Source organism: Oncorhynchus clarkii, chromosome 2, assembly GCF_045791955.1.
Source record: "Oncorhynchus clarkii lewisi isolate Uvic-CL-2024 chromosome 2, UVic_Ocla_1.0, whole genome shotgun sequence".
NCBI classification, from domain to species: domain Eukaryota; kingdom Metazoa; phylum Chordata; class Actinopteri; order Salmoniformes; family Salmonidae; genus Oncorhynchus; species Oncorhynchus clarkii.
The window spans coordinates 75,449,533-75,464,056 of record NC_092148.1 but is presented as its reverse complement, the minus strand read 5'-3'; the positions used below and the strand labels follow the sequence as shown (position 1 = coordinate 75,464,056).

The following is a 14,524-nucleotide window of genomic DNA, read 5'->3' as shown; positions in this document are numbered from 1 at the left end:
TTCGTCATAGCGCTTTGTAGTTTTTGCGACTGCACTTTGACTGACCTTCATGTCTTAAAGTAAAGACGGTCTGTCATTTCTCTTTGCTTATTTGAGCTGTTCTTGCCCGTAATATGGACTTGGTCTTTCACCAAATAGAGCTATCTTCTGTGTACCAACCCTACCTTGTCACAACACAACTGATTGGCTCAAACGCATTAAGAAGGAAAGAAATTCCACAAATGAGCTTTTAACAAGGCACACCTGTTAATTGAAATGCATTCCAAGTGACTACCTCATGAAGATGGTTGAGAGAATGCCAAGAGTGTGAAAAGCTGTCATCAAGGCAAAGGGTGGCTATATTTTGATTTCTTTAACATTTTTGGGGGTTACTACATGATTCCATATGTGTTATTTCATAGTTTTGATGTCTTCACTATTATTCTATAATGTTGAAAAATAATTCAATTAAAGAAAAACCCTTGAATGAGTGGGTGTGTCCAACGCTTTGACTGGTGTTGTATATGTTATGGCTTTACACCCCCTACTATATAATGAGTTACCTGTCTAACAGAACACAGAGGGTGTTCTTTAATGGAAGCCTCTACAACATAATTCAGACTGAATCAGGAATTCCTCTCCCATTCCAATCGATGTGTTTATTAATCTATCTATCTGCAGGTGGCTCTCTGGTCCAGGACTCTGACAAGCCGAGCAGCAGCATGGTGGACATCCAGTGTCTGCTTGACAGTGAGGGAGCCTCAGAGCTGGTCATAGACCTCATCGTCAGTACCAAGAATGATCGCGTGTTCCAGGAGAGCATCCTGCTAGGCAACGCCCTGCTGCGGGGGGGAAACACTCAGATACAGGTGGGTGAGGAGAGGGTAGGCTCACTCAGATACAGGTGGGTGAGGAGGGGGTAGGCTCACTCAGATACAGGTGGGTGAGGAGGGGGTAGGCTCACTCAGATACAGGTTGGTGAGGAGGGGGTAGGCTCACTCAGATACAGGTTGGTGAGGAGGGGGTAGGCTCACTCAGATACAGGTTGGTGAGGAGGGGGTAGGCTCACTCAGATACAGGTTGGTGAGGAGGGGGTAGGCTCACTCAGATACAGGTGGGTGAGGAGGGGGTAGGCTCACTCAGATACAGGTTGGTGAGGAGGGGGTAGGCTCACTCAGATACAGGTGGGTGAGGAGGGGGTAGGCTCACTCAGATACAGGTGGGTGAGGAGGGGGTAGGCTCACTCAGATACAGGTTGGTGAGGAGGGGGTAGGCTCACTCAGAGACAGGTGGGTGAGGAGGGGGTAGGCTCACTCAGAGACAGGTGGGTGAGGAGGGGGTAGGCTCACTCAGATACAGGTTGGTGAGGAGGGGGTAGGCTCACTCAGATACAGGTTGGTGAGGAGGGGGTAGGCTCACTCAGATACAGGTGGGTGAGGAGGGGGTAGGCTCACTCAGGTACAGGTTGGTGAGGAGGGGGTAGGCTCACTCAGGTACAGGTGGGTGAGGAGGGGGTAGGCTCACTCAGGTACAGGTGGGTGAGGAGGGGGTAGTCTCACTCAGGTACAGGTGGGTAAGGAGGGGGTAGTCTCACTCAGGTACAGGTGGGTAAGGAGGGGGTAGTCTCACTCAGGTACAGGTGGGTAAGGAGGGGGTAGTCTCACTCAGGTACAGGTGGGTAAGGAGGGGGTAGTCTCACTCAGGTACAGGTGGGTAAGGAGGGGGTAGTCTCACTCAGGTACAGGTGGGTAAGGAGGGGGTAGGCTCACTCAGATACAGGTGGGTGAGGAGGGGGTAGGCTCACTCAGATACAGCTAGGTAAGGAGGGGGTAGTCTCACTCAGATACAAGTAGGTAAGGAGGGGGTAGTCTCACCCAGATACAGTGGGTGAGGAGAGGGTAGGCTCACTCAGATACAGGTGGGTAAGGAGGGGGTAGTCTCACTCCGTTACAGTGGGTGAGGAGAGAGTAGGCTCACTCAGATACGTAAATGTGCGCAGATAGAGAGATTCCGGTTGGACACACACTCACTCCAATACAAGTGTTTATCAACTATCTGGTGGGTCGTTTACATTTCTACCCTAACACCCCCCTCAGAACTCGTTCTACCACCAGCTGCACAAGCAGAAGAAGTCGGAGCGCTTCTTCAAGGTGTTCTATGACCGCATGCGTCTGGCCCAGCAAGAGATCCGGGCCACTGTGTCCGTCAACATGTTCGAGGTCAGCACCTGCAGGAAGAGAGAGGAGGACGTCGACGTCAGTCACAGTGGCATACGGCTCAGGAAAACAGGTATGTTCTTTGTCTCCATAGAAATAGAATGACTAGAACAGACATTCTCATTCAAGTCAATGTTGCATGATGGGTGGGACGGCAGCCATATTGAGGATCCTCATGAGTGTACTGTCAAATTGCAGAGGTCTGAGGGGCTTTGGCCATTCTAGTCATTCTGTTTCTATGATCCTCTCCTCCATACCTCGTATTTGGTTCCATCAGGCATCTGTATATATGTCTCTCTGTTTTGAGTATTGAAAACAGGGGTGCCAATCATTTTGACCCCTATCTTTTTAGAGTAAAACAAATCTTACTTATACTAAATATATTTATCTTAGCAATTGTATTAGTATAAAATATATTTGCACATTTTTTGCATACAATATAGCTTAGTATTTGTATTTATTTTATACAGACTTTTTTGCTAATCTTTATCAAGGGTGCCAATAAATGTGGACCGGACTGTATACTGTTAGTGGAGAAAATCTAAATAAAGTTAGTTTGATTCATATACCTATTCATTAAGTTCTGGAGCTGCAGTCTTTCCCCTCCTTACTGGCCTTCCCCTTGTTTCATGGGAGACCAAGTCCAGACCATGTCTGTGATGTAGCAGATATTGTAAAATCTACATAGACTCCACAGACTGAAGTGTGGTGTGGAAGGTAGAGACAGTTAAATAGTGAGGGGGGAAATGTTGGAGGATGTGAGGTGAAGAGGGATTTAAGTTCTAAAGCTGCTGAGTCATAATGGCCATGAGGGGTCAGCTCTGAACATGAGCCTACAGGTCGCCATGGAGATGATGGGAAACGGGCTCTCAATACAGTCATACAGATAATAGGCCTATAATGTATGTTTGCTGTTATTGAAATGCACATTTGTAGTGCATCTGTGTAATATACAGTAATACAGTGTAGTATATGCATCTTCATTCAAAGGTTTAAAACCCCATCTTTTGTATACATAGGTATACACTCATAAGGTGAAAGGTCGCTCACATTTCTCTCTCTCTCCTTAGGCCCCAGTCGATCTCTCTGGGCCGAGGTCATTAACCCATTCAACTAGCAATGTGACTACAGTAAAAACAGTGTAAATCTGTGTGGTTTCCCCTGTAGTTTCACTGACCTCTTAACACTGTGGAGTGATTCTGTGGTTCTCTGTTCCTGTTTCGCCCCCATGCCTGCAGTCACATGTCAGGGGCCATGTGAGGGGCCACAGCACTAAGTCTATCAAAGGACCATTATACCCAGACGTGTTGTTTTGATACACCAAAAACTCTTACTACATAGTTAACCCGTTGTCAGAGGGGTCACAGTCATTTAGGAATTATTAGAGAAAAGTGGTTGTTTCGAATAATAAGATTTCATATCAATTTTGCTATCAATTTGACTGAAGGGGAAACATTGTTTTTCAATCATGGGAATGGATTGGCTCACAGTGAGTAGCAGGGTTGGGGTCCATTTAATTTCAATACAGTAATATCAGGAAAGGAATTGAAATTCAAGTGGTTACATGATCGAAAAAATAATGCAACATTTTCATATCATGAATTTTAATTCCACTGTGAAATTGTCTGACTTGAAAGTAAATCACCCTCCAACCCTAGTCAGCAGAAATTCACAGGTTTTCCAGAAATTCTGAGGATGTTTAGGATTGTTTCCAGAATTGTGCAACCCTTCAGTGACCCACCCCTTCCTCTTCTCCTCCTCAAGTGAAAGACTCTTCCCTTCACATGAAAGACAACATGCGTGGCCAGTTGAAGGAGGCGTCCTCAGCCACCTCCAAGGCCTTTGTCTCCTTCCGGAAGGATCTGGACACAGACCTGGAGGTGCTGGACGGCCAGGCCGGTGATGGGCCCGGGGGAGGGGGCGAGGAGAAAGAGGAAGAGACCCAGATGAGCCCGGCCATCACCATCATGAAGCCTATCCTGCGATACCTCCAGCTGCTCTGTGAGAACCACAACAGGAACCTGCAGGTATTGAATTCAATGGAATAAACCTCTTCTTGATCCTCAGCATATGGGCACTGTATTGGGAGATCACAGTTCCTCTAACCACAAGCTGAACTTCATGGTGTTTACCATGTTCACATGATGAGTAAATCATGAATCATAAGTCAATCGTCTCAACAAGGATTAGCAGATGGGCTTAAAATCATTTGAGGAAACAGATTAGATTCTGAGACTAAATCATTGTCATTTTCAACAACCGGGTATTATTGTCAATATCTGTCTCACGGTTTTATTCTGAAATGCATGACCTTGCAAACCCAGATCAGTTGTGCTCACACTCAGATAGGATGTCATACTAGTATTCTATGAATATTAACCACCATTCTTCCCCTCCTGGTTCCTCCCTGAATCCAGAACTTCCTGCGGAACCAGAACAACAAGACCAACTACAACCTAGTGTGTGAGACTCTGCAGTTCCTGGACATCATGTGTGGCAGCACCACGGGAGGCCTGGGCCTGCTGGGCCTCTACATCAATGAGGGCAACGTGGACCTTGTCCGGCAGACGCTGGAGACAATCACCGAGTACTGCCAGGGGCCTTGCCACGAGAACCAGGTAGGGGACCACCACTACCTACCAGGTCACCCCATTACTGTGCCAGTGTAGCGGAGGTGGAATCACGTTCTCGTGATGAGGTATCCCTGCCTGAGACTAGGAAACCCAAATTATACGATATGTCACCGTTGTACCTCAAGGATTTCCTCTTGGCCTGGGGTCACCCACCGGTTACACCAGAAAACTATAATGTTGTTGTGCTTACTTTACCATCAAAGATGCATTTTGTGGTTCAAGCTTCGCCATGAAAACCATTGCCAGCAAATATGTGGGGTTGTTCAGTAAGATGTGAATCATGTCAATTTAAAAAGTGGTTGGGACGTTACACATTTGGCCTACAATACTGCTAGACTGACAACAGAATTGTCTAATTGATTCTAAAACATCTTAATTAAAGGGATAGTTCACTTTTCTTGAAGTTTTAGCTTATTGTTGAGGGTGTTGGGTGTTGTCATTAGAACTATCTATTTAAATATTGCCATTTTTAGTTCCACTATTATATCTCCAATGGAAAGTTGTTTTCATTTTAAAGTGTTTTCCGCTCACTAACTAACCTCTTGTTGTCCCAGTCCTGTATAGCCAAGCACGAGTCCAACGGAATCGACATCATCATAGCTCTGATAGTCAACTCCATCAACCCCTTGGGGAAGAATCGAATGGACCTGGTGCTAGAACTCAAGGTTAGCATACCTCTCCATACACATTCACACCCCCCCCTAAGAGAGCCCTATATAAACAGCTGGATAAGCTGCAGAGAATAGTTCATTATACCTAGATGAATACTGTATAGGTTATCCCATCTAGCCCTATATTAGTGGGCCATTCATACTACACACATGTTATCATGGCAATCATTTCAGAATCAGTTTCTTGTTAAAAGACCCATTTGTCCTTGTGTTATGGCCTTACAAGGTGATATCTGCTGAGATGTGAGGGACGAATGCACTGAACTTCTTTCCTCCTTTCATAGGTAACAAATGTCTTTCCTCAGGGCAGTGGTGATTTTAGCATGTACATTTTGGTGGGGCAAACTCCCCCCCCCCAAAATGTTGATAAATGCCAGAAAAGCCACTAAACAATACATTAATTGCGCTATAATGGTGCCCACAAACTGTTAGAGCCTACATAAAGCTGTCCCAACAGCAGAGTCCGAACAGCAGTCCCAAAACCTTACTACTGCTACACCTGGCTATCAGCGGAGCATTGTCTTGCAATCTCATTTACTGCCTTTTAAAAAGACAGCTGATATGGCTGACTTGCTTAAACAAATGTGGTTTCTACTGACAATGGAGACGTTCAAACTATATGGCATAAGGGGACGACGAGCGGATAAGAGGCAATCTGTAATTTCGATTTAAGACATTACTGAGCGAGCTAGGACAGACGTAGTCAATATAACTACTACTTTTTAAATGTACAGCGACAGAATTCAGAACATGGGCCGTTCTTACAGTATTCTCCCTGTACACCAAGTCAGAACTGTAAGATAAATGAAGGGGGCATATAAGCAGACAATGAAAGCTCTTACCATATTCGATGATGACATTTATTTTAAACACCACTAAGTCAGAACAGTAGGCTAAGTTATGAGGGGGAAAGGTACCAAATTATTACGGTGATGCACATGGGCTACTAACAGCTTTTTATACAACATACACTTAGTATTACTTTCTTAGCTACGGTATACATATCTCCCTGGCATATTACATCATTCATGCAGCAGCATACAAGACAGTTTTGGACTCACCTTGTGCTGTGCGGCGGTCCTTCGTGGGCAGATTCTGTCATCTAGCTTTGACTTCAAAGTCTGGCATTCTCTAGATTTATGGCGCTTTCAAGACAATTGGGAACTCAGGGGGGGGGGGGGGGGGGGACAAGGTAGAATTATGAAGTCAGTTATCTTCAGGTCAAAGCTCTAGAAAGAGGACAGAGTTCCCCGACTTGGAATTCCGTATTGGATGACAAATCAAAATGTATTTTACCAGTCAGAGCTAGTTTTTTTTCTCCCTGAGGTCCCAGTTGTCTTGAACTCTCTGAAGTCTGAGATTTCCGAGTTTCCAGTTGTTTTGAATGAGGCAGAAGTCATGCTGGATTGACAGCATGGCCAATGTTGAATGTTTATCCTTTTAAACTTGGAAAAGAGATCCTTATACCCAGATTTCGACCACACATCCACTCCAGTGAATAGCAGGCTAGTGATTTTGGTATTTGGTATTTTATTAGGATCCCCATTAGCTACTCTTCCTGGGGTCCACACAAAACATGAAACAAGAACAGCTCAAGGACAGGACTACATAAACATTTTTAAAAGGCACATGTAGTCTACATATCAGTGCATACACACAAACTATCTAGGTCAAATAAGGGAGAGTCGTTGTGCCACGAGGTGTTGCTTTATCAGTTTTTTTTAAACCAGGTTTGCTGTTTATTTTAGCAATATGAGATGGAAGGAAGTTCCATGCAATAAGGGCTCTATATAATACTGTATGCTTTCTTGAATTTGTTCTGGATGTGGGGCTTGTGAGAAGACCCCTTGGCATGTCTGGTGGGATAAGTGCGTGTGTCGGAGCTGTGTGTAAGTTGACTATGCAAACACTTTGGGATTTTCAAGACATTAATACAAAATAAAAAGTGATGTAGTCAGTCTCTCCTCAACTCTTAGCCAAGAGAGACTGGCATGCATAGTCTTTATATCAGCCTTCTGATTACAATAAAGATCAAAATGTTCTGCTCTGTTCTGGGCCAGCTGCAGCTTAACTAGGTCTTTCCTTGCAGCACTGGACCACATGACTGGACAATAATAAAGATTAGACAGAACTAGAGCCTGCAGAACTTGCTTTTTGGAGTGTGGTGTCAAAAAAGTAGAGCATCTCTTTATTACGGCTAGACCTCTCCACATCTTTTCAACCATTGAATCTATATGTTTTGACCATGACAGTTTACAATCTAAGGTAACGTCAGGTAATTTAGTCCCCTCAACTTGTTCAACAGCAACACCATTCATAACCAGATTCAGCTGAGGTCTAGCACTTAAGGAATGATTTGTACCAAATACACTGCTCTTAGTTTTAGATGTTCAGGACCGGTTTATTACTGGCCACCTATTCCAAAACAGACTGCAACTCTATAAGGGTTTCAGTGACTTCATTAGCTGTGGTTGCTGATGTGTATATGGTTGAATCATCAGCATACATGGACACACCTGCTTTGTTTAATTCCAGTCACAGGTCTTTGGTAAAAATAGAAAAGAGTAGAGGGCCTAGAGAGCTGCCCTGCGGTACACCACACTTTACATGTTTGACATTAGAAAAGCTTCCATTAAAGAAAACTCTTTGGGTTCTATTAGATAACTCTGAATCCACATTATGGCAGAGGTTGAAAAGCACATAAGTAGGACATACGTTTTTTTTTTCAACAACAGGTTATGGTCAATAATATCAAGGCTTCACTGAAATCTAACAGTACAGCTCCCACAATCTTCTTATTATCGGTAACTTTCAACCAATCATCAGTCATTTGTGTTAATGCAGTACGTGTTGAGTGCCCTTCTCTATAAGCATGCTGAAAGTCTGTTGTTCATTTGTTTACAGAGAAATAGCATTGTATTTGGTCAAATACGATTTTTTCCAACAGTTTGCTAAGAGCTGTCGGCAAGCTTATAGGTCTACTGTTAGAACCACTAAAGGCCGCTTTACCACTCTTGGGTAGCGGAATTACTTTGGCATCCCTCCAGGCCTGAGGACAAAGACTTTCCTCTAGGCTCAGATTAAAAATATGACAGATAGGAGTGGCTATAGAGTCAGCTACCATCCTAGTAGCTTTCCATCTAAGTTGTCAATGCCAGGAGGTTTGACATTATTGATCGATAACAATTATTTTTCCACCTCTCCCACACTAACTATACAAAATTAAAACTTGCAATGCTTTTCTTTCATTATTTGTTTTTTTTATGCATGAATACAATTGCTCACTGTTCGTTGTTGGCATTTCCTGCCAAAGTTTGCCCACTTTGCCAACAAAATAATAAATAAAATAATTGGCAACATCAAATGGTTTTGTGATTAATAAGCCATCTGATTCGATGAAAGATTGAGGTGAATTTATCTTTCTGCCCACAATTTAATTTAAAGTACTCCAAAGTGTTTTTCCATCATTCTTTATATCATTGATCTTGGCTTCATAATAAAGTTTCTTCTTTTTTTTTTTATGCGTTTAGTCACATAATTTCTAAATTTGCAGTAAATAAGCCAGTCAGATGTGCAGCCAGACTTATTAGCCACTCCCTTTGCCACATCTCTTTCAACCATACAGTTTTTTCAGTTCCTCGTCAATCCATGGGGCCTTAACAGTTCTAACAGTCAGTTTCTTAATTAACAGGTGCATGTTTATCAATCATTGGAATAAGTAATTTCATAAATTCATCAAGTGCAGCGTCTGGATGCTCCTCGTTAATCACATCAGACCGACAAATATTTTTAACATCATCCACATAAGAGTCACAGCAAAATCTTTTGTATGATATCTTATATACTATTTTAGGCCCATGTGTTGGAACTTTGGCTTTCCTAGATTTTGCCACTATATTGTGATCACTGCACCCAATGGGTACAGACACAGCTTTAGAACAAAGTTCTACAGCATTAGTAAAAATGTGATCGATACATGTGGATGATCTTGTTCCTGTAGTGTTTGTAAACACCCTGGTAGGTTGACTAATAACCTGAACCAGATTACAGGCACTGGTTACAGTAACAAGCTTCCTCTTAAGCAGACAGCTTGATGAAAACCAGTCAATATTCATGTCCCCATGAAAGTAGACCTCTCTGTTTACATCACATAGACTATCAAGCATTTCACACATATTATTTAGATACTGACGGTTAGCACTTGTTGGCTTTTAGCAACATCCCAAAAGAAAAGGCTTTAGTTATGCCAAGTGAACCTGCAACCACAACACTTCAATAACACTTGACATAAGATATTCTCTAAGCATTACATGGATATGGCCCTGAATATATATATATATATATATATATATATATATATATATATATATATACAGCAACACCTCCCCCATAAGCATTTGTCTCTTCTATAGATGTTATATCACTGTATTGCTACTGATGTATCAGAAATGGCTAATATATGAAAGTTATCTGATGTTAGCAAGTTAATGATTTCATTAACCTTATTTCTAAGGCTACATATATTCATTTGGGATATTTTCATCCCTTTCCTGGGTAGCTTATCAGAGATAGACATAATACTGAAAAGAGCAAGAAGAGCAAACAAAGCAATAGAAAAAATATACATTCAGCAGTTTATTAATCAATTGGCGTGTGTGTGCTGTGGGGTTGAAGCTACGAACCCATAGGTTTGGCTCTTCTGGGAGGGAGGGTGGACAATGAGCCTGTCATAGCGGATGTAAGTAATGTCCCCACATGCTCTGGCAGCTTTTATGGCTGGGATCAGTTCTTTCCTCTTCTGGCGCACAGCTTCAGGATGGTCCTCGTTGAGGAAGATATACATTCCTCTCAAGTTCTGCTCTTTAGCTGGCAGATTTTTTTGGATTAGCAAACACAACCTGCCATTGGAACACAGGAGTGATGGTTGCTGATAATGGGCCTCTGTACCCCTATGTATCAGCTGTTTCTAGCTACAATAGTCATTTACAACATTAACAATGATTACACTGTTTTTCTGATAAATTTTATGTTATTTTAATGGACAAAAAATATATTTTTCTTGGACCTCTAGGGTATGTGGGACGCTAGTGTCCCACCTGGCCAACATCCAGTGAGATTGCAGAGCGCCAAATTCAAATACAGAAATACTCATTATAAAAATTCAGAAAACAAAACATATTTTACATAGGTTTAAAGATTAACTTCTTGTGAATCCAACCACGGTGTCAGATTTTAAAAATGCTTTACGGCAAAAGCATACCTTACGATTATTTGAGAACATAGCCCAGTAGACAAGTCATTGCAAACAGTAACCAGCCAAGCAGAAGAGTTACACAACTCAGAAATAGAGAAAATTAATCCCTACACTTTGATGATCTTCATATGGTTGCACTCCGAAGATATTAATTTACTCAATAAATGTTCCTTTTGTTCAATAGTCTCTTTATATCCAAAAACCTCAGTTTTCTTCAGTAATCCAACGCAGTCAAAACAGGCAGACAAAAAATCCAAATTGTATCCGTAAAGTTCATAGAAACATGTCAAACGATGTTTATATTCAATCCTCAGGTTGTTTTTAGCCTAAATGATCTATAATATTTCAAACGGACAATAACGTTGTCAATATAAAAGGTAAACAAGAAAGGCACTCTCTCGGGATTGCGCATGAAAAAGCTCTGGGACACTTCAGGGTCCACTCATTCAGACTGTTCGTACTCCCTCATTTATCAGAATACAAGCCTGAAACCATTTCTAAAGACTGTTGACATCTAGTGGAAGGCATAGGAACTGCTATTTGAGTCATAAGTCAATGGATACTGTAATGGCATTGAATAGAAAACTACAAAAATACTTCCTGAATTGATTTTTCTCAGGTTGTTGCCTGCCAAATCAGTTCTGTTATACTCAGACACTATTTTAACAGTTTTGGAAACTTTAGAGTGTTTTCTACCAGTTATATGCATATCATATCTTCTGGGCCCGAGTAGCAGGCTGTTTAATTTGGGCATGCTTTTTTTTTACAAAATTCGGAATGCTGCCCCCTACCCTAGAGAAGTTAAAAAAAACAAGGACATTTCTAAGTGACCCCAAACTTTTGAACGGTAGTGTATGTTTAACAGGTGGGGCTCAACACGGTTGGTCTCTGCCTTCGTATAGTACTGATTTTGAAGTCAGTTTCCGCCGGGTAACAGATTGTGGAGTGGGTTAGGATGTGATGGTCATGTGTCGTGGTCTCTCTGTGCTAGAACAACGCCTCCAAGCTGCTGCTGGCAATCATGGAGAGTCGCCATGACAGCGAGAACGCCGAGAAGATCCTTTACAAGATGAGGCCCATGGAGCTGGTGAGTGAATCCACACACACACTAACACACACAAATACACACTTTACTGACAACGTGTGTTCCAGGTGGATGTGATGAAGGAGGCATATGCCCAGGGCCTGGAGAGTGAAGCTGAGGAGAACTCTATAGGAGACCAGATCAAACCAAAAGACGTAGGACACAACATCTACATCCTGGCCCACCAGGTAACCCCATGACGTGTGCTATTACAAGCATGGTTGAGTGTGTGTGTGGGAGAGAATTTGTGCACCTGCGTATTAATACTTTAATAAGGGCCCAATGACAAAGGCAAAGTCAGTGGCACAGAAAAAGACGGTAATTCACATACTGTATCATTCGCCTGTGTCACACTCTTACTCCACCGCCAGGTGAGTCTAATGATTCATGTCTGTAGGTGTATTCATATAGGCTTGTTTTGTGTGATTTCAGCAGGTGATAAGGGATGTAACTTTCAATGGAAGAAATGGTTCCTGTGTTGATTCAGACAGACCAGGTCTAGCGGGTTTTCACTTCTGTCTTTCACCCAAAATAGAGTGTCAGACAGGGTATTTCTGTCCCACCAACGGACTGGTTTCATCATGACCACTGAGCTCTCTGGGGCTGGCTGTTTGCACTTCCAAAATAACACCAATCACACATGAGCACATACAGAAGTTTGCACACACGCTCAACCCACATCGTGTAACCCCACATGTGCAAATTTACATACATTACATACCACACACGTGCCTCAAGCATTCATATACACACACATAACACACATAACCCAAGCATTCCCTTTTAGCTATTGCTCCTGTTTATCAGTAAAAGTCACCACACTTCTGAGCATCTGCCTTGTCTTTTTCCACCACTGTGTACAGTTGAAGTCAGAAGTTTACATACATACATACAACTTAGCCAAATACATTTAAACTCAGTTTTCACAATCCCTGACATTTAATCCTAGTAAAAATTCCCTGTTTTAGGTCAGTTAGGATCACCACTTTATTTTAAGAATGTGAAATGTCAGAATAATAGTAGAGAGAATGATTTATTTCAACTTTTATTTATTTCATCACATTCCCAGTGGGGTCAGAAGTTTACATACACTCAGTTAGTATTTGGTAGCATTGCCTTTAAATAATTAAACTTGGGTCAAATGTTTCAGGTAGCCTTCCACAAGGTTCCCACAATAACTCCCACAATTTTGGCCCATTGCTCCTGACAGAGATGATGTAACTGAGTCAGGTTTTTAGGCCTCCTTGCTCGCACACTCTTTTTCAGTTATGCCCACACATTCTCTCTAGGATTGAGGTCAGGGCTTTGTGATGGCCACTCCAATACATTGACTTTGTTGTCCTTTAGCCATTTTGCTACAACTTTGGAAGTATGCTTGGGGTCATTGTCCATTTGCGACCAAGCTTTAACTTCCTGAATGATGTTGAGATGTTGCTTCAATATATCCAAGTAATTTTCATTCCTCATGAAGCCATCTATTTTGTGAAGTGCACCAGTCCCTCCTGCAGCAAAGCACCCCAATAACATGATGCTGCCACCCCCGTGCTTCACAGTTGGGATGGTGTTTTTCGGCTTGCAAGCCTCCCCCTTTTCCCTCCAAACAAAATGATGGTCATTATGGCCAAACAGTTCTGTTTTTGTTTTATCAGACCAGAGGACATTTCTCCAAAAAGTACGATCTTGGCCCCCATGTGCAGTTGCAAACTGTAGTCTGGCTTTTTTATGGCGGGTTTGGAGCAGTGGCTTCTTCCTTGCTGAGCGGCCTTTCAGGTTATGTCGAAATAGGACTCATTTTACTGTGGATATAGATACTTTTGAACCTGTTTCCTCCAGCATCTTCACAAGGTCCTTTGCTGTTGTTCTGGGATTGATTTGCACTTTTCGCACCAAAGTACGTTCATCTCTAGGAGACAGAACGCGTCTCCTTCCTGAGCGGTATGACGGATGCGTGGTTCCATGGTGTTTATCCTTGCGTACTATTGTTTGTACAGATGAACGTGGTACCTTCAGGCATTTGGAAATTGCTCCCAATGATGAACCAGCCTTGTGGTGGTCTACAATTTATTTTCTGAGGTCTTGTCTGATTTCTTTTGATTTTTCCATGATGTCAAGCAAAGAGGCACTGAGTTTGAAGGTAGGCCTTGAAATACATCCACAGGTACACCTCCAATTGACTCAAATTATGTCAATTAGCCAATCAGAAGTGTCTAAAGCCATGACATCAATTTCTGGAATTTCCCAAGATGTTTAAAGGCACAGTCAACATAGTGTATGTAAACTTCTGATCCACTGGAATTGTGACACAGTGAATTATAAGTGAAATAATCTGTCTGTAAACAATTGTTGGAATAATGACTTGTGTCATGCACAAAGTAGATGTCCTAACCGACATGCCAAAACTATAGTTGTGAACAAGAAATGTGTGGAGTGGTAGAAAAACGAGTTTTAATCACTCCAACCTAAGTGTATGTAAACTTCCGACTTCAACTGTATGTATGTATGTCTGTACAGTACCAGTCAAAAATGTGGACACATCTACCTCATTCAAGGGTTTTTCTTTATTTTTACTATTTTTCTACATTGTAGAATAGTAGACATTAAGACATTAAGACATTAAAACTATGAAATAACACATGGAATCATGTGGTAACCAAAAAAGTGTAAATATATTTTATATTTGAGATTAT

General features: G+C 42.1%; 1 protein-coding gene across 3 annotated transcripts in view; it reads left to right on the top strand.

Annotated features, from left to right (window-relative positions):
• Positions 1-14,524, top strand: part of LOC139373668 (inositol 1,4,5-trisphosphate-gated calcium channel ITPR2-like) — a 173,009-nt gene that overhangs the window by 87,258 nt on the left and 71,227 nt on the right. For all 3 annotated transcript variants that reach the window (XM_071114505.1, XM_071114515.1, XM_071114495.1), the window contains exons 39-45: positions 661-848; positions 2,076-2,268; positions 3,960-4,222; positions 4,613-4,813; positions 5,383-5,493; positions 11,745-11,840; positions 11,906-12,025. In XM_071114505.1, the coding sequence (XP_070970606.1) occupies positions 661-848; positions 2,076-2,268; positions 3,960-4,222; positions 4,613-4,813; positions 5,383-5,493; positions 11,745-11,840; positions 11,906-12,025 (1,172 nt within the window). The remainder of the gene's footprint in view (positions 1-660; positions 849-2,075; positions 2,269-3,959; positions 4,223-4,612; positions 4,814-5,382; positions 5,494-11,744; positions 11,841-11,905; positions 12,026-14,524) is intronic.